The sequence below is a fragment of the Carlito syrichta genome, unplaced genomic scaffold (genome assembly GCF_000164805.1).
Source record: "Carlito syrichta isolate Samal-C Ts95f unplaced genomic scaffold, Tarsius_syrichta-2.0.1 Scaffold312078, whole genome shotgun sequence".
Lineage (NCBI taxonomy): Eukaryota > Metazoa > Chordata > Mammalia > Primates > Tarsiidae > Carlito > Carlito syrichta.
The window spans coordinates 109,233-136,641 of record NW_007256174.1 but is presented as its reverse complement, the minus strand read 5'-3'; the positions used below and the strand labels follow the sequence as shown (position 1 = coordinate 136,641).

At 41.9% G+C, this 27,409-nt stretch overlaps 1 protein-coding gene across 2 annotated transcripts in view; it reads left to right on the top strand.

Moving 5' to 3' along the window:
• The window catches only part of ZFAT (zinc finger and AT-hook domain containing), a 224,148-nt gene that overhangs the window by 172,850 nt on the left and 23,889 nt on the right, over nucleotides 1-27,409 (top strand). For both annotated transcript variants that reach the window (XM_008069520.1, XM_008069521.2), the window contains 3 exons: nucleotides 5,653-5,771; nucleotides 15,251-15,377; nucleotides 18,560-18,690. In XM_008069520.1, coding sequence (XP_008067711.1) covers nucleotides 5,653-5,771; nucleotides 15,251-15,377; nucleotides 18,560-18,690 — 377 coding nt within the window. The remainder of the gene's footprint in view (nucleotides 1-5,652; nucleotides 5,772-15,250; nucleotides 15,378-18,559; nucleotides 18,691-27,409) is intronic.

Sequence of the window (27,409 nt, the reverse complement as noted above, 5' to 3'; positions counted from 1 at the left end):
TTAGCCACCACTTGTTCATCAATATGGATTCGAGGCATTCTCCCACACAAATGCACATTTCATGCTGTTTAAGGAAGACATACTTATATTACTTTAGTGGTCCTGCCCCTGCCCTCCCCTTAAAATATGCCCGGTTAGGCTCGTTCAAGAGCTGGCTCAGTAAATCACAGGCTGTGCGAGACATCAGAAGCTTTGGCACTAAGCTTTATGAATTCTTCGTTCACTCCTAGAACACGTAGTAGGATGAAGATGGAGATTAACAGGCTGATCATTTTCCAGTGGCTTCAGAGTCCTCCCTCAAGTCTCTGTAAGTTATTGGAATTAACACAGGCTTGGAAGTGAGATAGATCTGGGGCTGGGATCTCTGATCACTGTGGCCCTTGGATCAGGTACCTAGCCTCTTGGAACCCCGGTTTACATCCCTCCCAAGAGGAGCGCTAATACCTACCTACACAGTAGTTTGCAAGGGTCAGATCTCATTCTCCAAGACCCCCAAACTGTGCCAACACATGGTAAGTGCTAGATGAACGACTCAAATGTACTCTTACGCTCATAGCCATATTTCTTCTCTCGGCACGTATCTCTTGAGCCCCCGCAGTGTGTCCTGCACTAGGCCAGGCACTGGGATTTGGTGCCAGACAAGGCAGCCGTATGACTTATTGCTATGCCTGTCCAGGTTGGGGACAAGAACTGGGCAGCTCCTTCCCTGGCTCCATTCTCTGACACTCCAGCAGAAAGTATGTATCCCCGTCAGCATCTGTGGAACCCAAAGGAAGGGAATTAGGGGTTGGGCCTCCTCTTTGGCCCCCAATTTTAAATCATTGAAGTAAGGGCAGGCAATTGAGATAAATGCATTGAGAGGAGGAGCATCCGGGAGAAGGCCTCGTTTTTTGCACCTGCTAGAATCTTTGTTATTCTGAGCTACTGTATTAGAGAAATGTAACTATGTAGACATGTGTACCTTGGATATACATTCACATATTAGTGTTTCATGCCAGAGTCAGGGAAAATAGCATAGTCAAACATCCAGAAACCTTTAGGTAACCCAAAAGTCACGTATTTGATTTTTGGAATTTTTGTTTTAAGTTGTTTGTATTAGCGTCCATATTCAATAAATTGTTGGCAGTTGCTTCTAGTGATGTGATGTAATGCTGTGCTACTGGTTATTTTATATGATACTTTATTTCTCACAATGGCCCTGTGAGGTTAGCGTCATCATTCCTGTTGTAAAATGAGGACACGAAGGGAGGGAAATGACCGACCCCAGACCACAGAGTGAGCAAGTGACCAATCAGACCCCGTCTCCTGGTTTTGCGTCTTGTGCCTTGACTCACACACATCTGATAGCCCCTGAAGCTTGGGGAAGTTTGCTCTTGTTAAAGTGGAGGAGGAGAAAGGGGTAGAGAAGGAAGGGGCGTGGTCCTGTTCTCTGCAATTGGATTGCATTTGCAGGTGGCCATGTAGTGATTTGTTGAAGGGTCACACATATGGGGTACTGTTTACTTTCTCTTATTTCTTTGTTCCCAAAGCTAATTGCTAATCTTACCCGAGACTGACCCTGGGACATGTCTCTCTTTCCAATCCTTCCTTTGGGTCATAGATCCCAAGATTTTGGGGAAAGGGGAAATGAGAAGACCTCACTTACACTTCATTTACCAAGTGTTCCTCATGGGGTTTGAAACACCAGCCTGACCAATAATTAAATACACTTTGTTTCCTCTGCTGCATTTTCCCTTGTGCTCTGTTTCTTGAGGAGCTTATGGGAAGGGAGGCTGAGGTTTGAGACAAGATTCAGATACTCTTGGGTCCCGTGGCCAGATAGGATCTAGCAGTGTGCCATGTCACCAGGAACCCTCCACCTAGGTGCTTACCTCTGAGTCCCTCTTAATTATACCCCTAAGCATTTCCTGGCTCTGAGCTAGGGCTCTGGCTGGGCCCTCTGGCAGACACTGAGTTCAGAGACAACAGGTAGCAAAAATGTCAACAAAATCTTATTCCATGTTTCACTTGTTCATCTTATAAAACAAAATTATCTGCTTTCCTTTGATAATTCACCTGCCTTTGTTCTGGTTATCCTTCAGTGCCTATGCTAGTGACCTCTGGCTGTTGTATCAAATCACCACAAAGTTGGTGGTAACTTAGAACAATGCAAATGTGTTATTTTAGTTGTGATGGTAAGAAGTCCAAAGTGAGTCTTACCAAGTTAAAATCAAGATGGGAACAAACTTGTATTCCTTCTGGAGTATCCAAGGGAGGCTCTGCTTTCTTGCCTTTTCCAGCTTCTAGAGGCTGCCTATATCTTTAGCTTGCGGCTCCTTCCTCCATCCAAGCCAGCAATGGCCAATGGTCTTTCTCATGTTGCAGCACTATGACCTTCTTTCTGCCTTCTCCTTACAACGGTCCTTGTGATTATGTTAGGCCTGCTTGCATGATCCAGAATAGTCCCCTCATCCCCAAATCCTTAACTGAATCACATCTTTAAAGGCCCTTTTTCCATGTAAGGTAACACAGTCACATGTTCTTGGGGTTGGGATGTGATTGGCTTTGGGGGCCCATTTTTCTGCCTCCTGCATGCAGTGCCTTTTTTAAGAATATGAGCTTTCACATTTCACCTTAGTAGAAGAGAAACTGAGACCCAAAACTTTAAGGAGATTGGAGTCATGTGAGCAAGAGCCAGATTCAGGTCTTCTGACTGCCCAACCCCGTGTTATTTTATTGAAAATGAAATTGAATTTTCAATACTATCAGGCACCACAAAGGAGCACAGATATTTTAATGCCTAAAACTCTTCCAGAGTACATTGCATTCTAAAATGAGCAAAGGATACCATGAGCAATTTTTAAAATTGCTCCTGAAATTCTATGTTTTTTGCCTGGTTAATCATTCCATGGAAGGAAATTGTGATTTCAGGACTTGTAGTTTTTATGGTATGGACTTCATATCAATGCTATGAGTACACTTACTAAGTCTTCCATTGACCTTTGCTGTGCGTTGCCTAAGAATTTAATGAATTGAACTAGAAATTAATTTCTCTCAGCTTTGATGTCAATTAACTGGCATAGTTGCACATTCAGTCTAGATTACATATTTTCATTTGTTGTTTTTTAATTAAAGTCACTGTGGCAAAGGCTGAAGTTTTAATTAATGTGGGGGCATTATCATATTAAGTTTAATTTAAATATAAGAATGTTTTCCTCTCTAAATTAATTTCCATTAAAGAGCACCCCAGAAGGAATCTGTAGTTTTATTTTCAATCCTAAGTTTAACTTTAGGTGGTTTGCTTTTGTTCATGCCTGCATGTTAAGTCTTCACAGAAGCAGCAGCATCAGTTTAGCAAGAAAAAGAAAAGAAAAAATTGAAAAGGTACAGGTCCTCAAATCTCAGAAGTTTTAAAAAGATGATCCTCCCCTGGGTAACAAGGTGAGACCTCATCTCTAAAATAAATAAAAAAATTAGGTAGGTGTGGTAGCGCGCACCTATAGTTCCAGCTACTTGGAAGACTGAGGTGGAAGGATTGCCGGAGCCCAGCAGGTCGAGGCTGCAGTGGCTGGGTACGTGCCACTACACTCCAGTCTGGGTGACAGAGACTCCAACTCAAAAAAATAAAATAAAATAAAATATCATAGGAAAAAACACCATTTCAGGTAATTAATAAGTGATAACAAAGGAGGTCAAAAATTAAGTTTAATTCTCCTCTAGGCAATAAAGAACAAGTTCACTTGGTCTTGCCTAAAAAAAAAAGAAAAATGTACAGTGTGTTTGAATTTTAGAAAGTAAACATCTATTTTGACTGCCTTTTCTGTAGCATATTCTGGAACTTAAGAATTTGGTGTCTGTCATCAGTCTTTCAGCTGCCGGTGGTAGCCGCCTGCCCCTGCCCTCTCTCTCTGTCAGGCCTGCTGCACTCTCTTACTTACTCCCAGGGTTGGGCCGTAAAGCAGAAGTGCTGGGCAATGCATGCTGGCCTCAGGTTGGCTTCTGTTTGTGCTAATGGCTGTTTGGAGAGTCACCCATCACCTCAGCTGAGAGACTAGAAACCCAGTTATAGAACAATGCTCTGTTTAGATTCCACTGACATGGACTTGATTCAGGGATTGAGTACCTCATAACTGCATCTGGGAAGTGGTTAAATTGTTTCATTCATCTCCATGAGATTTATCTGGTTCTTATATATAATTTGTCCAGACAACTTTGATATCAGGATAGAATTCCTCTACTTCCTACCACGTGTGCCAATGAGCAAGAAATAAATATGAAAGCCTGAGATAACCCTCCATGGTCAACTTAGCCCTTTTGCTGCCTAAGTTTAAGCATTTTGGTAATTTGTTTTGGCTACATGAACCAGAGGAATGGGATACTTTGGGACATCACTGGATATGTATATCAGGGATGTAGCAGGGACTGAGTAAACAGGTGACATTACTGCCCCGCCCTGGCCCTGGCTTTGGCCTCCTTCTTACCTGGGGTTTATGCTCCAAATGGCCTCCACTTGAGAGGATTTAGCAGGGAGTGTACTTAAAGATGGAGGGACAAGGAGCAAGCTCTCTGTTGAGAATAATGTTGGGAACTTTGTTGTCCAACAGTTCTGAGACTCTAGGATACAGTGGAAGGTTGGCATGGAGAAAAGAATGTTAGGTCACAGTACAGAAAACATGGAGCAGAGGACGGTACATAGCAGGGAAGGATGGGAGGCCAAGGAGATTACGACTAGGGAGGGACCTGCTAGATTGAATAGTCTCAAAGTTCCAGACAGTTTTGGTGGTGGGGACTTCGACAAGGGCGCTAACTGCCTGAGCCTAGACCAGAGTGGAGGCCCAATGGTACCAGCGGTCAACCTGGCTCAGGCCATTAGGTAGGAGGCCTGATGCCAGGACTTCAATTAGTGTCCTGAGGCTGGAGTTTGCTGCTGAAAGCACAGTCTGTTCAAAGAGACTTTTGTTCTGGCTCCAATTTAGTTGCTGCTCTGATATAATTGTAGAAAGATAGTATTTTGTGTGGCTCTCCAGTATTTTTAGTTTTTTTCACCTAGAGTTTTACATTCTTTTAATTAAAGCATCCAAACACTTCCCGGAACATGTGCAAAATTTAATCAGTTCAATAAATAATGACATTTCAGGATGTGACCAGCTTTTTAATTTGTTCTTTATTGGGTAATTCATGTGGGAATTTATGCTGGTGACTTAGCTTCTGACGTGAAGGAGACTTAGAATCCGGCCCCTGGTTTTAGTGTTTTGGGACAAAAAAGATTGAGGAAAGCAGTCATTGTCTTTCTGTTATTTTTTGTTTTCTAAATCTTTTATTATTTACAAATAAAAGAAAAATGAAACAATGATTTAAGCCATCTATTCACTTGGCCAAGGGAATTATGTTACTCATCTTAGTTCTCGCTGTCAAGCACATGTTAGACTCCCTGCAAGTGCTTATTCAAGAAATTTTTCAAAAAATACATTTAATTTATAATCTCTGCCCAGAAAAACACGGTGCTATTGTGTTCCAGTACTAAGGTAAGCTTGGATTGAATCTAAGTGCTGGAGACCAAATAATACATTTCTTAGATTTGAGGCATTTGAATAGAAGGAGAAACCATTGCGTTTTTATGTGCTATGAGCACTTTAAAACAACAACAACAACAACCTCTGTCTATGTTTTCAGGTGGTTTGAAGTGTCCTGTTTGCAGCTTCGTATATGGTACCAAATGGGAGTTCAACAGGCACTTGAAGAACAAACATGGCTTGAAGGTGGTGGAGATTGATGGAGACCCCAAGTGGGAGGTAACTTTTTAAAGTATGGTATTGATCTTGACATTTCTAAACACAAGTGACAAACCTGGCAAGCCCAAGTACTGGACACGGGCAACCATTTCCCAGAACATTGGGCTTTCTGGTTGAGCAACTCCTGAAACCTTTTCAAATTATGTCTCATGTCTGAGGGGTATAACTGGGTGAGATCTGGGCCATGCTTGTGAATTCTTATTATGGATTGAATTTAGATTCTCTTCTGAAGGTTTGTATCAACTTCATTGACATTTTTACTTCTGCTGTTCACAAATCCAGAGTTTCAGGTGTTGCATCCAAATGAAGCGTGGGAGGCAAGGGTCCCATGCCATCCTCAGTGAGAGTATGGGAAGGGGCTCCATTTCCTGACTCTAGGCCCTACTCTCCCTCGGTGGAAGGCATGTGCTCTTGTCTGCCTTCTTTGTTTTTCCCTTTAGGTGTTAGAACCAGTCACCTAACTGAAAGCATATCTGTATTATAAGAGACAGAAGCCATCACTCTTTTCAAGTACCAGGTGTTACCAAAATAGACTGCTTGCAGTTACCTAAGAAGGGTTTCTTAGACTCGGCACTATTGACATCTTGGTCTGGATACTTCTTTGTTGTGGAGGGTTCTCCTGTGCCTTACAGTAGGTTTAGCTGCGTTTCTGGCCTCTTCCCACTAGTTCCTAGTAACAACTTCAACCCTAGTCCCAGTCCCACTGGGACAACCAAAAATGTCTCCAGAAGTTGTCAATGTTCCATGTCAACTCTACCAGTTGACCTGGAAAGGACTCTACAGAGCATCCAATGGCTAGGAAAAAAGTCTTCTAAAAAACACCTGAAAAATGCGTCATGATGATGTAGGGATTATGCTGGAATACAAGGGAAAGGTAGGTTCAGTAGGAAGTAATTTGTTAACATAATCCATCATTAGAAGAGACCTAGAAAGAGAAATGAAGCGATCATCTTTATAGATGCAGAAAAGGTATTTGGCAAAATTTAATATTTACTGATTAAAATCAATCAACAAAGTAGATTTTGATGGATACATTCATAAGATGAAAAAAATATATGTGTTAGCCCAAACACCAGAATCTTACTTCACTGGGAAACACTGAGAGTTTCCACTAAAGTGGAAGAAGCAAGACAAGAATGCTCAGTATTTCTTCTGCTCTTTAATAATTTGTGGGGGCATCAGCCAGTGTGGTTAGATTAGGCAAAGCAGACAAAGGCATAGAACTGGAAGGGAAGAAGGAAAAGCATCTCTACTTGCACACGATAGGAAGGTATTTTTGGAAAATCCAAAAGAATGAATGAAAAACTAAAACAAACAATAAACAGCAGATTCAAAGGTCAACATACAACACTCAGTAGCAAATATATATACAGACACATACACATCAGTACGTGTATACATGTGTGTGTATATATAGCATAAATATAGGTAGGTACCTATGTGCATATATAAAATCAATTAAAATGGAAGGAAAAACCTCATTTATTATAGGTAACAAAAACTAGATAAGTCTAAGCATAAACCTTATAAGAGTTTATGTCCAAAATGTAAATATGGAAAACTAGAAAACACTCCTGAAAGAGACGCAAACTTAGAGTTGAACAAATGGATGGAAATAATGACCATCACAATGATGTTACTATTTCTGAAACTATTTATACAATAATTTATCAATGTTAATATGATCAAAATAAAAATGCCATTAGATTTTTTTCTGGAATTAATCCAGTTGATTTCTAAAGTTCATTTGGAAAGACAAGTTCAAATAGCTAGGAAAACCTTCAGGAAAACAGCAGAGAGAGGAGAATCCATCAGATAGTAAAACACATTGTAAAACCTCTATGACTAAGACACGTTTGTTGTGCATGAATAAATGGTCTAATGGAACGGAATAAAAATTGAGAATAGACCTGATGACATATGAAAATTTGCATATGATAAAGGTGGCACTTCAAATTGGTGGGAGAAAGAAGGGCTTTTTAAATAAGTGACAAAGGATAACTAAGTAACCAGAAAAGAGAAAATTGGGTCTGTATTTCATAACTTATATGAGACAAATTTCGAAAGGACCAGAAATTTAAATGTAAAAACAGGAATATTTTATGAATGCTAGAAGAAAACATGAATGAATTTATTTATAAACTGAGAGTGCAGAGAACTGCCCTAACTATAATTCAAAATCTAGATTTAAGAGAAGAGGTTGAAAAATTGCCTGAAAATTTATGAAAAGTCTTATGGAAAAGAACTTATACATGAGTAAAAATATATATATGATAAATATTTCCAGTCACATCACAGAAAAATAATTAGCATATTTATTCTGTAAAAGGCCTCTAAATATAGTGCTGAGAAAGACCAACAACCAAACAGAAGAATGAACAAGAGAGAAGAAAGGTTCAGAGAAAAAGAAACGTAAAAATGTTGAATATCTGAAAACATAATCAGCATCACACATAATTTTAAAACATTAATTAAAACCAGAAATAGAATTTCTTACCCATTAGATTAGAAGGAATTCAAAATTTAAAAAAAAATTATTTTATTTTAGATTCACAGAGTATAGGTGCAGGTTTATTACACAGGTGTATGACATGATGGTTTGAGTTTTTATTGATCCCGTCACCTAGATGTTGGGTGGAGTACCCAATGGGTAATTTTCCAACCCTTACCTATCTTCCTTTCTCCCCACTTTAGGAGTCCCCAGTGTCTGTTGTTCCATCTTCATGCCCCTGTGTTTGCAGTGTTTAGCTCCAACTTATAAGTAAGATCATGCAGTATTCAATTTTCTGTTTCTGTGATAATTCACTTAGAATGATGGTCTGTAGCTGCATCCATTTTGCTGCAAAGGATGCGATTTTGTTCTTTTTTATGGCTGCATAGTATTCCATGGTGTAATACAAAGTTTGATGTCATCACTGTTGCAGAGGCCATGGGGGAATCCACTTTCATACATTGCTGGTGGGGATGTAAAATGGTCCAACCCTATGAGGGGAGTAGCAACGTGTAGTAAAATTATATATGCGTTTCTTTATCTGTTTATTAAGCAATCCAAGTGTTAGGAAGCTATCCCCAAATTATACTGGCAAAAATGAGAAAAAATGTCTGCACAAGTCTATTCATTGCAGCACTCTTGATAAGAGCACGTGACTAGAAACATCTCAGTGTCCAACAACCAGAGAGATGGGAGGAATGCATTATGGCACATCTACTCAGCTGAGGAAGGAAGAAGGAATATCCTTGTGTAGTTCTGTGGCCTGGTCTCCAGGGTATACTGTTCAGTCAAAAAAGGGAGGTGAAGAAAAGTGTGTGCATTTTTGTTTATATTTTCAAAAAGTCAAAGGATAAATAAAAAAACTTTTAAAATGGGCGGATGCAGCAAATCTTTAATGAACTGTGTTGCAGAGGAATGACATCACACAAAGGGGGTGGAGAAGAAAGGAGCTGAACTAGTGACTTCAGAACATAGTGTGTTGACCAGACACTCTAATGCCAAAGACAAAGCTCTAGAGAAGAGCTTTGATCTAGTTAGTAAATGTGCTTCTCACAGTAGTATGAGTTAATAATCCTGAAACCACTTCAAGTGTGTATTATGATTGAACAAATAAGTAAATATGATATAGGAAATGGGAGCCAGGTTTTTATCATTGGGGAAGGAAGTTACAAATAAGGACAGGGGAACAGCTAGGAGGAGCCCTGTAGCATCGAATTGGAGCCAGAGGTCAGAGATATCACAATTAATTCTTGTTCTTTGTATATCATGATGTGCGTGTGCATATGTACATGTGTATATGGTTTCATTGTGATACATCTGACTAGATCTATACAGGGAGAGAGAGAGAGAGATAGCTATAAATCTATACATGCTATAGGTGGTTAGCATACTTACATTAATTTCCTAGCTTTTTGTGCTGAGAGGACCTAGAAGCAGTAACACCCCAGTCGCATGAGCATACCTAGTGCCCACATTGTGGTTCATAATAGCATTCTCTAATATAAGGAACCTGAAAAGTGATTGATTCCAGGGCTGAGGAAGAAAATATACAAGATGATCCTGGAACATCTTGTGTGCTCAAAAGTAATGACAATGCTCAGTCGGTCAATCAGTAAAATAAAGATGGGAACATGTATGTCAAAAGAACACAGCAGACAACCTGATAGCGTTCTCAATGGACAAAGCTGAAAGAATTTGAGTATCAAAATAAATAATGATAGTATTGGATTATAACTCAATGTATAAAATAAATACCCACGCGTTCATACTGATATAAACAAATGATTGAATAAATAAATGAGGGACAAGGGACTACTCTTCCCTCTAAAAGAATTCCAATTAATTAATGTAGAAGGAGTAAGGGAAGTAGAAAATCACCATTAGAACATCATAGGACTCATCTCAGCAGGTGAGATCCATTGATGAGAGCTAAAATTAGCAGGCCAAAGTTTAAGGAGAAACAGGATATTTGCATAAAGTCTAAATAGTTCCTTCCAAATATTTGTTAATTACAAAGGGAAATGTAGGAACTTTACAGTAGAGGCACTATCTTAACCAAGAGATAGAAGTTGGCGTCATCAGTAATAAAACACACTGATGTCACGTGTTACCTGATACGCTATGAGGAGCTGAGAAGTGTATTCTTCACAAAAACCCTCAATCTCAGTCTAATCTGAGAAACCACCAGATAAATCCAAATGGTTTGTGTGGTCCAATACCTGACCTGTTCTTCTCAAGAGTGTCAAGGTCACGAAAGACAAAGATTGAAGAGTTGTCACAGCCTGGAGGAGACAACAGAGACGTAATGACTAAATGCAGGATTGGATCCTAGAACAGAAAAATAACACTGATGTCACAACTGGAGGGACCTGGATAAAGCCCGTCGATTAAGTAATAGTATTGCACCAATGTTAATTCCTTGGTTTTGATAATTTTGCCATGCTTATATAACCTGTTAACATTAGGGGAGATTGAGTGAAGGTCTACGGGAACTCTTTGTAGGGAGTTTGTACTATCTTTGCAACTATAGTATAAGTCTAAAATTATTTTAAACTAGTTATAGTGTTTTTTTAAATGGGGGCATGATATGTAGGGAAGGGAGGCAGAGAACAAGATGCAAGCGACAGGAAAGAAGCTGACTTTCTGTCAACATTTTCTGCTATGGCTGTGTAGATATGATCCTGATGTCATGAAAACTTTTTTGATAATCAAAACAAAATTAAACTTAAAAAACCAAGTCTTAGACGTTGAGAGTAAAATGAAAGAAATGATTCTAACTTTATATCAAGTCAGTGGCATAACTACACAGAAAAGAACAGTTTCAAGAGACTTCAAAACAGTTATGTGCTTGTTCCTCCCTAATGGAATATAAGCAAAGGGCAAAGGAACTGCAGAACTTGCAGTTTTCAGTTATTTTGTTGTTGGCAGTAGAGTTGATATTGTCATTCTGAAGCTGTTGTTAGTATTTAATAATCACAGTGAAACACATAAGATATGTTTAATCCCATGAGTTTGTAATGATATTTGGAGAAAACTAACCTCTGTAGGATGCTAGAAAATCAACTCTTTATATTTTAAAAACTAATAAGTTAAGGTCACGCAATTATTCTAATTTTTTATAAAAATATTTTCTTAAAAGTAAAAACTTAGAGTCTGAGAGGTTTCACTTTGAATCCTGTCTCTGTTGCCTAAAAACACCCTATGGAAACATAACCAAACATTTGATGAGGGGAAGTTTTTTCTTTAGAAATATTTTGGCTAACACGTGAAAAATTAGAATATTACCATTTTGTGACCTTCTAATGATGTTGCAGATCTAGCAGTAACCATCAGTTACCACTAACATTGCAAAAAAGAAACAGCCCGGCAATGTGTGCTCCTGAAGGAAGTGCACAATATAACTCATGAAACATTCTTGCCAAAAAAGGGAACTTGAATCTGATTAAGCGTTTGTATTGCTATCCCACAACCAATTTGCAGAAAATACAGTGGATAGAGGAACATGTTAATCAATTCCATGGTGATGCAATCAGCAAAATTCAGATTGTTGCAAACTCCATAAGGCAAATAGCCTGCTTTTTTTCAAAAAATAATCTGCAAGGTGAGGGGAGGGAGACAGAATGGAGGAAGAGCGTATAGTGTTTAAATGTTTTATGAGACATATCAATCAGTTCTAATGTGTGAACCTCGTTTAGATTTGATTTGAACAAACTTTAGAAAGAAGATAACTGGGAATATTTGAACCTTGCCTTGATAGTTGATGATATTAAGGATTTATTGTTAAGTTTTTGAGTATGACAGCGTCATTATAGTTGTGTTCTGGAAGAGTTTTATTTTCTAGAGATACATTCTGAAATCTTTATAGAGGAAATGATAATTTCTGGATTTACTTGAAAATAATCCAAGGGCAGGACATGGAGTGAGTGGATATATGGGTGAGAAAGGCTGGCTGTGAGTTGATAATTGTTGAAATTGGGTGATGGGTACATGGAAGTTTGTTATACTAGTCTCTCTACTTTTGTGTATTTGAAATTTTTTCATTAAAAATGTTTTTATTTTATTTAATTTATTTATTTATTATTATTATTATTATTATTTTTGAGTTGGAGTCTCACTCTATCACCCAGACTGGAGTGCAGTGGCCGCTTCAAGCGACCAACTCAGCCTCGACCTGCTGCGCTCCGGCGATCCTTCCGCCTCAGCCTTCCAAGTAGCTGGAACTACAGGCGCATGCTACCACGCCCGGCTAATTTTTGATTTATTGTAAGCCAGGCTCGGTGCTTCAGCCTGTAATCCCGCGCCTTTGAGAGGCTGAGGTGAGTGGATTGCCTGAGCCCACGGGTTCAAGACCCGCCTGGGCAACTTGGCAAGACCTCATCTCTACAATAAATCAAAAAATGTTTTTAAAAAGTAGGAGCACCAGGCTCGGTGGCTCAGCCTGTAATCCCATGCCTTTAGGAGGCTGAGGTGAGTGAACTGCCTGAGCCCGCGGCTTCGAGACCCACCCAGGCAACCTGGCGAGATCTCATCTCTACAGTAAATCAAAAAAATCAGCCGGGCATGGTAGCACGCACCTGTAATTCCGGCTACTCAGAAGGCTGAGGAGGAAGGATCGCCGGAGCCCAGCAGGTCAAGGCTGCGGTGGCTGGGAGCGGCCACTGCACTCTAGTCTGGGCGACAGAGTGAGACTCTAACTCAAAAAAAAAAAAAAAAAAAGTAGGAGCTTACTGACAGGCTTCACTTTGAATCCTGTCTCTGTTACCTATAAATTGCTTGGCCTTGAGCCATTGTTTAACCTCTGTGGCCTCAGTGTTCTCATCCATATAGTAGGCCAATAATACCTGAAAGGGCAATAGAATTGAGAGCAATGATGTGCAAAGTGCTAAGGTCTCCATCTAGTCCCCAGGAAGCACTCAGAAAATGGCAGCTGCTGTGATTATTGTTGATGTTGACAGTGGTGTCATCAGCTTCACATCTTCATCTATGCTAAAGCCATTAATGGTCTGGGGTTCAAGTTCATACTTCAAGAATTCTCTCTTTGTTTACAAAATAGACATTGTGATGTATCAGTTCCTGATATAAAACTCACAGCTGTCTTGATCAGTTAACGCTTTTATAAAAGCATGCAGCAATGCCTCTCTCCTCTAAAGACCTCACTTCCAGCAGATTCCATTTAGCATCTTACGCAGAGCTATAAACTCAACAAAAATAGTTGACACAAAGCCAGGCACTTGACTCCATATGTGACACCGTGGTGCAGCCAGCAAACTGGGCCCATCGTGGTCACCGGGCAAGTAGCAAGCTGCCTTTCCCAGCAGCCTGTGTGTCCTGGCTCCCTGGAGTGCCTCGCAAAGAGCACCGTCCTTCCTGACAGTGATCAATCAGTGTCCCTGGAATGAGGAGGAGCCATTTAGTGCGCCTCTTGTTTTTTCTCAGGCTAAAGCATTGCTTGAATCCAGTGTTGACTAATACATCGCTTAATGGTACTCAAAAGAAAATTTTTTTGATCATTTATACATTCATGATATTTATGGGATGTCTACTATATGTCACTCGGACACACCTAAACAAACTTGGCCAGTTCGCTAGAAAAGAATAATTATACGCTATTCGGAAACTTTGTGTCAGTTACTGATTAAGTGCTTCGAGAACATAACTCGACTCCTATCAATTTTGTCTGATGCCCTTCTTTTTGTTCTTCTTGATTTGTTCTCCATGCATCCTGCCATATAGTTTTGCTTGAATTCCCCATCCCCTCGAGAGAGAGAGTTGTTCATATCCAGTTCTGTGAAAATTCTGCTGCACCTCTTCTTTCCTTGAGGTACAAGGCACCTACCTGTACATGTTATTTTAACTCTTTCTACCCTCACAAGTCCTGATTTAGTTCAGATATATTTATTGCAGTTGGTTTTGTTTCTTGTATCTTGTGTAAAAAATAAGAATGACATGAATAGCTAAGATTGTTGACCTCTTACTCTGTTCTAGGACTTTTCATGTGCTGGGTAATCACCCTGCTTTACTCCTTTCACCATCAGCTGCCCTGTTACTGAGTCCATTCCTCCGTCAGCCACATGCACCAGAGTAAGAGCAGATTAGAGGCAGTGTTGGTAGCAGTGGGAGGAGCCGGGGGCCATTAGAAGAGCATATACGCGGAGGGACCCCAAAAAACCCAGAATTATCTTTCGGAGGGTGGGCCCCTTGTGGTGCAGGCTTCCCCACCTAGGTAAATGTTCTAGGAACCTATCAGCATCAGTGTACCAACTAGTGTTGCCAAGAAAGGCTGTATTTGGCTTCCATTAATTTTTTTCTTTTTTGAGATTCTTTCAAAGTGTTTTGCCCATTTCACGATGGGTGATTTATGAGTGTACCTGCCCACACTGTGCTGAACGTTCAGCAGTTGGGGACCAAAAACGGTGCGACTCTTGGGCCCCACCCTTCCTATTCACCTAATCTTGCCCTTTTTTTTGTTTCCTCGGGTGAACAAAGTCCTCAAAGGGAAACATTTTGCTAATGTGGAAGAGGAGGGGAAAAAAAAATGGCAGAAGCACTCACAGGCATCAAAATTGAAGAGTTCAGAAACTGTTTTGAACAGTGGAAGAAGCATCTCGATAGGTGTATTGTGACAAATGAAGAGTACTCTGAAGGTGGCTGGAAATATACAATGTTTTATAAGTAAATTTTGTTTTAGGGAAGATTCCCCCCTGTACAAGAATACCTGAGATCACCAATTCTCTAATTATGAAAAAGCATACTCTTTTCCCTATCGCAAAAGTGTGGGAGCTTTTCCTAGAAGCTGGTTTTAAGATGTGTTGGTCTCTGCAAAGAGAAGTTTCCTCTTTGGGACGTGCTGGTTTCTCAGGAATGATAGGAGGTGCTACAAAGCATTGCTTTCTTGTATGTATTTGTTTTGTCTTCATACATTATCCTGGAACTTCTGGGCTATAGTCGATCTTTTAGAAGGTCACTTAGATATTGTGTTTATTTTTAGACAGCAACAGAAGCTCCTGAGGAACCCTCCACCCAGTATCTCCATATCACAGAGGCCGAAGAAGACGTTCAAGGGACACAGGCAGCTGTGGCCGCGCTCCAGGACCTGAGATACACCTCCGAGAGCGGTGAGGGGGCATGCCCGGGCTTCTCTTGACACCTCAGAACTGGTATTTGCTAGACATGCAGAATGAATGCATTTTCAAATGTATGATGCCCATCAGTTAATCTGCTTCAGAATCCCTGACCCAGCCTGCAGACTGCAGGAACAATTTTATTGTCAGGCCCTGGAGCTCTCTGCCTCTAGAAATGTTCTGGAATAGAGCCACAGCAGAGATGGGGCTTTATAACAAGGTTGCAAGATTTCCCCACATCTTATCACACTTAATTCTCTGAACAACCTTGTGAGAGAAGCAGGTCTTACTATTCTGCCTTTACAGATGCAGAGGGTCGCTTTCACTGTAAGTGATGGCTGAGGGTCACTGACTTTGGGGTGTTGGAGCTAGTCCCAGAATCCAGGTCAGGGCATCATTCCATTCCACACCTTCTCATGGTCATCTCCTCTACGGGCTTATTTCAAGGTCTCTATCAGCCAGGCAGGCAGAGGCAGCGGGTGGCATGAACTTAGGACAGCGAAGAGTGACCGAGACTCTGGCCTGCTGGGGCATCACCTCAAAGTGAAGCCCATTCACTCCTCCAGTTCTTCCCAAAAGACCCAGTCAGGATTTTTACATCATATGTCAATTTTCAAATGTTAGATCAATTTAATAAAAGCAAACCACTGTGTCAGCCTAGTGACAATTGAGGCATTATGCTTAGAAAACAAGTTTTTCTGTTGTTAAAATGACAAGTCTAATTCACATTTACAGCAAACCACTGTTAACAGTTCTCTGTGACTTTTTTCTGACATCATTTATGCATATATGCACGTTTTTAAAAATGTGGTTATACCATATGGACACACCACACTTACCAAGCTTTTGTTTAACTTCATCATACCACCACATAACAGCCTACCTAATTTTTTTAACAGCTGCATAGTATTCCACAATTCCCCTTGGATGCTAATCATTTTTTAAAATCTGCCTTTTCTTTTTTAATTCAATAGCTTTAGGGGGTACACATAGCTTTTGGTTACATGATTGCATTGCGTAGCGGTGAAGAAGTCTGGGCTTTAAGTGTCCCCACCATCCTCACCTGTGCACATTGTACCTGACAGGTGATTTTCAGTCTCTCCACCCCTTCCTCTAGAAAAGAAATTTTTTTGATACTCTTTTCAAAGCATGAACAGAAAACAGGCTAATGTTTTATACCACAGCCCTGTATGTATTTGGGGGGCAGAGGCCAAGCAGGTGGGGTTAAACGGAAGCATTAGGTGAAGTGGTGACAGGAAACAGGAGTTAGGAAAAGAGCATTTTTGCCCAATTCTTAAATCCCCGAACCCTAGATTGTGAGAAAACTGCACAGAAAACTCCTGTGGGCCCGTCAGTTTAGGGAAGATTAATGGGCAGGGCTGGTTCACTGCCTGCTGAGCTGGAGGGATTTTGGGAGGCTATGCCTCCACTTCGATGGGGGGGGGGAAGGGGGAGAGTCGAGACCCAGACTGTTAACTGTGGTTCTCAGCACTAAGGCCCTGTCAGAAATTGAGTTTCGTTTCCTTCCTTAATGTTCAGGGATGTTAGTGATTGCTCAGGACCTGCAAGATGCAGCCTGTTTGTCTTCACCCTTTATGAATTCCCTCTCTCTCTCTCTCTCTCTGTGTGTGTGTGTGTGTGTGTGTGTGTGTGTGTGTGTGTCTATCTCTGTCTCTCACTCACTCTTTCCAAAGGCCCTCCAATGTCTCTTCCTGACTCCTAGAATATAATTCAAACTTTGCAGCTCAACAAACCAGCCCCGCCTGCTCTGGCTTCTGTCTGCCAGCACTGCCATCTCTGTCTCTTTCCCCTACCCCTGCGCTGTGCTGCCCTCAGCCATGTCTGCAGTTTGCACCATGGACATACACTTCTGGGAGGCTTCCTGGGAGGTGGCCTGCTCCCTTCTCCCTCATAGTATTTTTTTCTGCCCAACTCATCTTCATCTGTAGTATTCAGACTGTGTGGCACCACTGAGAACCCACCTGACTCCTCTGAACTGTTCCCCTAATTGCCCTCCTGGTGTGGGACCTGCCAGGTGCTGTAATGGTTTGCCTGTGAGCCCCAGAAGGAGAAAGGGGAAGAGCGTGTTAGGTCTTTGTAGTCCCACCAGGACTGGGATTCCTGGCCGATAGGGTTTGGTAAATGGTTATCAAGAGAGTAAATGCATTAGGAATTAGAACCTTACCTCAGTGCGTTGTGTAGGTAAATGCTTTCATCCTTGGGTGTTCGGAGTGATTGGCTACAAGGCATATTTACAGCACCTCCCCCGACGGGCATGTGTGGGGAGGGTATGGGGAGGAGGAGTTCGTTGTGCCTGTATGCAGGTCATTTCCTCAGTCACAGGCAGTGTCCTACCCTCTGCATGGAATACATCGAGTTCTTCTCTGATCTATTGATTGACCCACATTGGAACACGGCCCGCAAAAAACTACCCAAGAGGATGCAGTCGCTGGCAATGACTTCATAAAATTATGCTAATGGAGAGATCAAGCAGTAATTTCCCTTTTAGTAAATTAATGATCAGGGTCAGGGTGTGTTCAGGAGGGTTACAGATGGTCAAGCAGATGGTGAGAACAGGCAGGGGATACTCAATGCTGCCCTGATGATACGGATTCCAGTCTTTTGAGATGATTAAAAATAGAACCCCAAGCTTAAGTTGGTTTGGGATTCTAAAACCCACTGTTTGGACAATTGAGACACCCTTAGATGTTTTGCCTTTAATCTGTGGGATTTGCTTGGCATGTGTTCCTTGACCTTCCTCCCTCATGCCCAAGGGAAATTGACTCTGCAGTTGAACAAGCTGGCTCTCCTTGGGAATTGTGCTTTCAGGGCAGTCTTTTGTCCCCATGTTTGGATTCAGAGCCCCTGGGCTTGAGTTCTGGCTGTGTGATATGATTGATCCAGTGGCCCAAATGACAAATTTACAAAATGGGGAGTAATATCACAATGTCCTCTCTTCACAGGGTTGCTGAAGGTTTTGAGATATTCTTATAGAAAATGCTTTGTAAGCTATAAGGTGCCATACAAATTAGTGTTGTTATCAAAATGAGTGAGTATGGAGAACCTGTGCATCCTCTGGAGCAGTGTCACCTGAGAGACCAGAGGGGCCATTTTTGCATTTGGTGTCCTTTAGTGCAGTGACCTAAATGGCGTCCTGTTTGCTTCTTCCTTGTAAGGTGACCGACTAGACCCCACAGCTGTAAACATCCTGCAGCAGATCATTGAGCTGGGCACTGAGACCCATGATGCCACTGCCCTTGCCTCGGTGGTTGCCATGGCACCGGGGACAGTGACTGTGGTCAAACAGGTAAGGACCCTCCTCTCATAAGTTTTCAGCCTCTCGTGTCCCTCACCCCCTTTCCTCTCCCCTCACCCTGTGTTTTCACGTCTTTAACTTACCGAGGAGAGATCTGGAATGAAATCAGCCAGTCTCATGCATTTTCTTATTCTACCTCTGATCATCATGGGATTGCCTCTTCAAAAGTTCTGTACATGGGGATGTGTTTGGGGGGCAGGGAGGCATAGTGTATTTAAAAAAAATAATAATAAATTCTGGAAAATCTGTATTGTTTCTTTCAAAGAATCCCAGAGTGAAAATGAGCATGATGTGGACCATTTGAATGTGTTTATGATGAAAACAGCCCTCAGTGTCTAAACCTTCACCAGTAGGTAGAACTAGGGAGACCCGTGAGGGTTGAGAAGCCAAGAGGATCTCCCAGTGGACTGTTCTTCTTAAACAGCAAACATCACCAGATAAGAGCAGCACAGGATACTGCTATGATAGGAAGGAGAATCCGTTTTGGAAAAAAGGTTACTCTGCTTAATTATTAGTTATTCTGCTTGTCTCATTTCCTCCTCTATCCTCAGTAGAGACTTCACCATCTGTTAAAGTGCAGTGTGCTGATAATTAGATCATCCTTTTTATCTCTTTATACCTATCTCTCTATCTGCTGTCTCCTGCCTCATTTTACAAAAGATTTAAGCTGGTTCACACAAATACTTTAAAAACAGAAAGCAAAAGCAGTAAATGCATCAGAACCAGGGGACAGATATAATTTAGAACCACAGTTCAAGTTCATGGAGAAATTTGAAATGTAGACCATAGAGTTCTGTTGATTCGTTCAGTATTTATTGAGTGCCTGCTGTTGTCAGGCAGAGTTCTGGTTGCTGGGGTTCTAGGGGAGAAACAACGTCTGCCATCATGGTGGTTACTTTCTAGTAGGTAAAAGGATAAAGTGCTAATAAATCAGGACAGCAGAAAGGATGTCAAATGGTGAACAAGAGCCATGGAAAAAAGCTTAACAAGAAAAGGGGGGAAGAAGGGGCTGAGGAGTAGGGGTTGGGGACTATTTTATAAAGGATTATTGGAGGAGAGACCTGAAAGAGGTATATATTAGAGTTACCTGAATTTGACTGAATTTGTTACTGAATTTTATAACAGAAAACAAGAAGGAAACATTAAACAATTAACTTAGGAAGCGGGTTAAGCTTTTCTTTTCTTGGCACTAATAAAGATTTTTCTTTTCTTTATTTTTTTTTTGAGTTGAAGTCTCACTCTGTCACTCAGACTGGAGTGCAGTGGCACGCTCCTGGCCACTGCAGCCTCAACCCGCTGGGCTCCGGCCATCCTTCCACTCAGCCTTCCAAGTAGCTGGAGCTACAGGCACGCACTACCACGCCCAACTAATTTTTTGATTTATTGTAGAGATGAGGTCTCGCCAAGTTGCCCAGGCGGGTCTCGAACCCACAGGCTCAGGCAATACACTCACCTCGGCCTCCGAAAGCACGGGATTACAGGCTGAGCCACCGAGCCCGGCCAAGATTTTTCTTAATGAGGCTGTCACATAGGGACACTCAAGTAATGTGCCCCTGGTGATCTGAGTCAGGAGAGGATATCCCAGTGCTATCTCTATGCCTGTCTCTAAGTATGCCCAGGGTATAATGCAAAGCATGAAATCAAGGCCAAGTAGTTCTCTGGGGGAATTAGTACATTCTGGTTCAACCCTGGATTTCTTGATCCATAGGCAACATGTAGCATTTCTTGATGAATGTTTGGATTGTGTGTCCTAAAAACCCTCCTCTATAGTGTGGTTTCTCTGAAGATGGTCTTGGATAGAGTTGGACAGTAGGCAGTTGGTTGTTTCAGTCTGCAGCAGCCTGGTATTCTGCATTGGCTGAGAAAGACTCATATACCTTTTCAGCTTTTCTTGGTATTTTACAAGGTTGCAGTATTCAGATTGTGTTATAGATCTTTCCTGAAGCTCCTCCCTTGCATCTTGACATGTGGAGTCCTGTGCTGGACCTGGTACTTTAGGAAGGATGGAATCGGGACAGTATCAGGAGGACTTTGGATGTTTCTTACATTTGAAATCTTTTTGAGAGTGCAGGAAGTTGCTTCTGATTGGGGTTTGTGTCTTCTTTCTAAGAACTGGATTGATTTGCTGCTACTCGGGAGCATGATTTATTGAGCATTGCAGGCAGTGCAGTGATGTATCAGGTCACAGGGTTCAGGATGCAGCTTAGATATGCTTCAAGGCATTAGAGTGGCAGCATGACAAGGGATAAGGCAAGATAAGCATCTGGTACAACCAATGTAAACAAGTTAAATGTGTTCCTAGGAGGAGAAAACAATGACACCTTTTAGGGGATCTTCCTTCTTATTGCAAACACAGGACTAAGAGTGGCGCTGTTGAACACAGTTGTGAGGAACTGCGTTTGGAAATGTCCCCCAAGAAGATGTATGCCCTACTCATTATCTTGTATCCTGGCTCCACACCTCTCACATGGCAACTGTTGATAGATGATAAATGGACAGACTGACATTAAATGCCCACTCTTACAGCAAAGGGATCACAGCGTTTCAGTCTCTCCCAGGTGAAAGGATGCTGAATTTAATTGTCCTATGTTTTAAATGGAAATATAGCTGTTTTTATTAGAGGAATTGGTTTCCATTTTTTTTCTTCTTTAAACTCTGGTTTAGAATTTTTCAGTCAGAAAATTATATCTGCTTAGTGTGTATGCTGAAGACACAGATTTGTGAACCTTGGTGCATCTGTTGGAAAGCAGGGAGGTTCTCACTTCTCCACTGTGTGGGGAGCAACTGGATGTCTAGAACTTCCTCTTGCTCTAACCTAAGACATTGCACAGAGTAGTTGCTCAGTAAATCTTTATGAAGTAGAATTGGCTATGCTGGGGGTTTTGGTTCTCCAATTATATCCTGTAAATCAGTGCTGAAGAGAAACGCGCAAGAACGCCTTATCATCATAATGTACATGATGTATATTGCAGAACAAATGTTTAACATTACTATTGGATAGAAAATTTTGAGATCTTTTTTAGAGTTTTCTCTTTTATGTATATCTTCCACAGAGACAAAAACAAATACTATGTTGTACATGAATTGCTTGTAGATGGTTAAAAGCGTCACGATGTCTTTCCCATAGAGTCAGAGAGTTATGTATTGTTTATAATTTTATTTTTTTATAATTTCTTAATGTTAATTGAAAATAATCTTATATATCAATGATTATTCATCAGCAAATTGAAAATTATTAACCCCAAGTCTTTTGGGGACTTGGTTTCAGGGATGAAAGTAATGACTGGCCTGGCGGGTGGCCTAACAGTGTTGGAAAGCAGAGAACTGGAAAAAACTGTTTTCTTCTTGCTCTTCAAAGAGAAGTGGAAAAGATTTGGCCCATGATTTAGACCATTTAAATTCTCTGTTGGATGCAGAAATGTGTCCTCAGTAACTCCTCATCACTTCTCTCTTTTCTCAAGTGTCAGCATTAAAAATAGATTCATGGGAATCGAGCGTCTCAAAATTCTCGGGAAGAAGAATCCTTGTGTGCCCCTCTCCAGTCTGGCAGGGGAACCTAGATGAGAATTGAATACAACTGAGTGTGTATTCTCTAAGACCAAACAATTTTTGTTTAAAAAAATTGGTTTCTTTTGTTATTGTTAAATCTCACTAAAGAAATTTGTTTGATTAATAAAACTGCCTAAGTAGGTAGATTAAGACCCATCAGCACAGGAAATACTACCAAGAGCATCTCTGAGTCAAAATTATTTATTGAAAGGAAAAGAAAAACCTAAGTAAACAATAACAGCATCAGTCATCACCATTGCTCATGGCTTAAATCACTCATGGATGTTCTTATGAGTTAAACTTTACTTTAGGGACTAAAAGTAACACTTTATTTATGATTCGCAGCCACTCATTCAGCAGGCATTCACTAAGTGGCCGTGACACGTTCAGTCCCTAGATGGATTTGTTTCCTATTGCCACTTCACAATTTACCGCAAAATTAGTGGCTTAATGCAACACAAATGTGTTATCTCACAGTTCTGGAGGTGAGAAATCTGAAATGGGCTTTCCTGTGCTAAAATCAAGGTGTTGGGAGAGCCACACTCCTGGAAAGGTTTCCTTTCTTGTGTTTTCCAGCATCCAGAGGTCACCTGCACTCCCTGACCCAAGGTTCCCTTCCTCCGTCTTCAGAGAGGCAGGTTCAGTGCTTTTCACATCTCATCACTCTGGTCTCTGCTCCCAGGGTCAAATCGCCTTTTCTGACTCCATGAGGATTTTGGCCATACCCTGATAATTCAGGATTAGTCACCTGGGATAATCTCCTCATCACCAGATCCTTAATGAAATCACATCTGCAAAGTCTCTTTTGCTGGGTACAGTAACATACACACAGGCCCCAGATATTAGGACATGGGCATATTTGGGGGTAGAGGGCTACATTATTCTGCCTATCTCACTGGGTTACAAAGTTAAGATAGTTCCTGCTTTCAAGAGACAGATAGTCTAGCAAGGGAAATAATTTATTCTTTCATTCAATGAATACTCCCTGAGCTGCTTCTACCAGCCAGCTGCTGTTCTCAGCACATGGGATATTTCTGTGAACAAATCAGATGAGTGATATGTTGAGGAGCTTACTCTTTAATGTAAATAACTAATCCATACTCTCGTATAATGCATAAGTAAGTTATACTAGTACGGTAGAGGTGCAATGGAAAAAAGAATAAACAGAACTAGTTAAGAGGTCTGGAAAGTGCAGGCCTTAAACAGGCAGTTCCAATCAAGAGTAACCAAAGTTTTAGGGTGGTGGTCAGTGCCCAAGGAGCACTGTGTGAGCACCAAGGAGTTGTCCTGGGCAACCTGGTGAACCTGGGCCTGACGTGAGGGCAGGTGCTTAGCAGGGAGGGCTTTGTGGATACCATGGTGCCTGAATAGAGCCTGGGAGGGTAGGTGGGTGTAGGGTTCCAGGTAGGGCCTAGGTTGGTAGATGAGGGCAGGGTTCCAGGTAGGGGTTGGGGCAGGAGCTGGTGGATGCCAGCAGGGTGGCTAGAGGTGGGAGAAGGGTGGTGGAAGAGGCCCTACTTATGTTAATGACTCGCCTGGTTGAAGCCACAGGCCAGGGACCTCAAGTCCCATAATCACCTCATTCTGGTCTCTCTCTTCAGCCTGCTCCAAGTCCAGTCTTTAGCTTTATGTCCCTTCTCAGAGTACAGTGTCCTTTTGCTGTGGACTTCCTAACCTTTGTTTGTTACCCTCTTGAAGTCGTATTGGCATGTTTAACAAACCATAACTTCTAGGTTATTCCAAATAGTGAATCTGCACTGAGCATTCCTGCCACTTGACATTTAGCCAAACAATTGGTACCTCTCTAAGATGGTCACTGACGTCCGTCATAGCCTCTGGTTTCTGGGTCCCACAAGCCAGCAACTGCGCAAAACCCTTTCTTCCCTTTTAAGAGTGTTTATCATAAGTAATAAGGATACTTTATGATGACGCAGCATCTTCCTTTTAAGAAGGTCAGGGTGATTTAACAGTTTGCTCTTATGATAATCCAGGATCTTCTTTATTATTATTTTTTATTGCTTATAGTTTAACTCTAAACAGCAGATGGAAGAGCTGGGTGTTGAGGATGGCAGGGAAGAGCCCATTTGAGAGACGGTCCCTGGGCTCTAAGTGAAGTGGTGTGGGTCATTCGTTCATCATGTTGCTTTTCAGTCCCAGTGCCACATGTGAATGGCTGGGACATTTTCCTGTGTGCAAGGACTCACCTGTTATAGTCTTGTCCAGGTAATGCTGTCCAGCAGCATACATTTTACCAAGCCCACTTCTCTGTGACCATCCCTGCTTTGCTGAGACCCAATGAAAAATACATTGGAGTAATCAGAGTTATCCAGAGAAACAGAACTGTGTGTGTGTGTGTGTGTGTGTGTGTGTGTGTGTAAAAGAAAAAATTGGCTTATGTGATTATAGAGGCTAAGAAACTACAAGATCTGCTGTCAGCAAGTTGAAGACCCAGAAGAGTTGAGGATGTGACTCCAGTTTGAAGGCTGGCAGGCTTGGGACCCAGGAAGAGCCAGTGATTCGGCTTGATAAGCAAAGGCAGGAAAACCAGTGTCCCAGTTCAAAGGTTGTCAGGAAGAAAGAATTTCCTTTTATTTAGGGGTGAATCAACCCTTTTGTTCTATTCCAATCTTCAACGGATTGGTTAAGACCCACCCACACTAGGGAGGGAAATCTACTTTATTCGATCTGCCAATTTAAATGTTATTCTCATCCACAAACCCCCTCACAGCCATACCTAGAATAATGTGTGGCCAAATATCTGGGCACCCTATAGCTCAATCAAGTTGACACATAAAATGAACTATCACACGTGTACAAGTGCTTTTCAGAGTGTGAGGATCTCTTTGTCAGTGGAAGGATATTATTTACTCTAGGAGGAAACTCTCAGTTGTCACAGTGATGATTTTGATTTATAGATTTTATGTTAATTCAATAGCTTCTGGAAAACCCCCCTACGCTGGCAAATCCATATTTCTATCACAGTTGATATTTTGGTTCAAGGTTCAGGAGTCAGCTCCATCCGGCATGTCCTTGAGAGGCTACAGTTGAGGAGCTACCACCCTAGCCCACTGACCCCAGGGGTCCTCTACAAGCCCCCGCATGATCAAGCAAGCCATTATATAACCTTCTCTCTTGGGAGTGAATATTCCATAGTAACTAGTGTTAGCAGCATGCAGGTCCTAACTAGTGTTGGCAGGTCTATGTCTCTGTCCACATGGGCATCCCACCTGCAGCCCAGGAGTTGTATGCCCCTGCCTCAGATGCCCAGGGAGAGAGATGTCATACCCACTGTCTGCCTATTTCTGGTTCTCTTCAGTGCCTTCTGGGGATGCCACTCCTCTCGATGTGCTAGATGCATCCAGACTGTCTGACAGTGTCTCCGTGTCAGGGAACCTCAGGAAGGAGCAATTAAGACTCTCAGACCTGTAGGCATCCACCTCCTCCCTCCATGCAGACCCTCAGCCTGGCATGGCGCAGAAGTGTATGCCATGATCTTGTTCAGAATCCCAAGTGCTCCTCCCACATGATTTAACTGCTAATCAAAAAGTAAAAAAAGCTTTGCCCAAATCACCCGCTTTCTTCTCCCAGCTGCTTGCAAGAGCTTGTTGTCTTTGGGTGGGTTCCCTTGGTGGTGGGCACTGGAGGCTGAGGTCGAGAAGTGCTGGTTGGGAGGAGAGAGGCAGGCAGAGCCCCCACCCCGGGCTCAGTCTGCAGCACAAAGTCTGAGAGGCAGTTTCAGTCGCAGTCCTCTCTGGAAGACGTATGTTGGTTGTCAGCCAGCATTGGATCTGCAGTTTGTTATTTGCAGTTCATTATTTTTGCAAGGCAATGCAATCCACTTCTATGGAGACCACATAAACAGTTGCCTGTTTGTAAGGAAGTGCATGTCCATTCTGTCCTCTTTTAATTTAAGACCTTGAGTAACGTGGTTTCCTGGCCCCTTTCTCCCTGTCCATCTGGACGAGGGCTCGTGGCGCAGAGAAGAAGCTCTGCTGGAGGGACTTCTCAAGTACAGCCTCTTGCTCAAGAGAAGCTGGCGCCCAGTGGGCCACCTAGAAAGGGAGCCCAGACCGGCCTCCTCCCTGTGGGGGCAGATGACCTGTGGCAGAACAGTGGGGAGCGGGATCTGGAAAGTGACTCGTATGAAGCCTCAAAGTCTATCTTTATTATTACTTTTCAGAAACAACAACACTATTCTATTAATTTGACTGTAGCTATACAGCAAGAGACTGACAGAGGACCTCATTGGCGGGAAATATTTTTCTAACCATTTAGAGTTGGTGACACAGGACCTACCCACCATCTAAATTCTTATGGGACCGAATTGAGATCACCCTTCATAGCCTATTCATAAAAAGAATTGAGTGAAGTCCTTCCTCTTGGTTAACCCCTTCAGCTTAAATAACTGGTGAGTTCATGGAGTTTCCCTTGTTCTGACAGAGGCACTTTTTGGACTTCTGCTGTATCAGATCTCTGCCTGACTTCAGTGCCATCCACATGGGGCAGATAAAAGGCAAGCCACTGGCCGGCTCATCTCCTACTCTGCTTTCCATTCACCTTCCCCTGCAAAGCCTCCTTTGACTTTATTTTGTTACCTGTGCATATGGGATACATGAAGCAGCAGATTTTTTATTCTCTTGCACCGTCGTGAAACCCTGGCACCCTCAGTTGTACCTGTAGTCTACTTTCCCATTTAAAAAATAATTATTGTTGTGGTTTATCTAAGGAATCCTTCTAGAGGATTGAGAATGTATGTATAATTTTAAAAGAACTGATAGAAACTCAGATTCCATCTGCTGTAAGTGCTTGTGTTGTCTGTTATTTCTCATTGTGTTTGGGATGTCAGCCCCACTCCATACTTTCTGACTCTGTAGTGTAATTACAGTTATGATGGATTCAAATGCCTTTGGAAGACTCCTGCAAGGGAATTGTGTATGCCCTTTGCAGGTGATCCAATCCATTGCATATTGCAGGGGCTGAGAGCATACATATCCACTGTGCTTTCTAAACCCTTAGATGACCTGATGCTAAATTCCCAGGCATATGCTCAGGAGTCCTAATAGATGCCTACAATTGGTTTTGGCTTTTATCTTTTAATTCCCACTCTCTTTGGTCTTTGTAAAATGCTCAACTATCGCTGATGACTTTCTTGTTTTTTTTC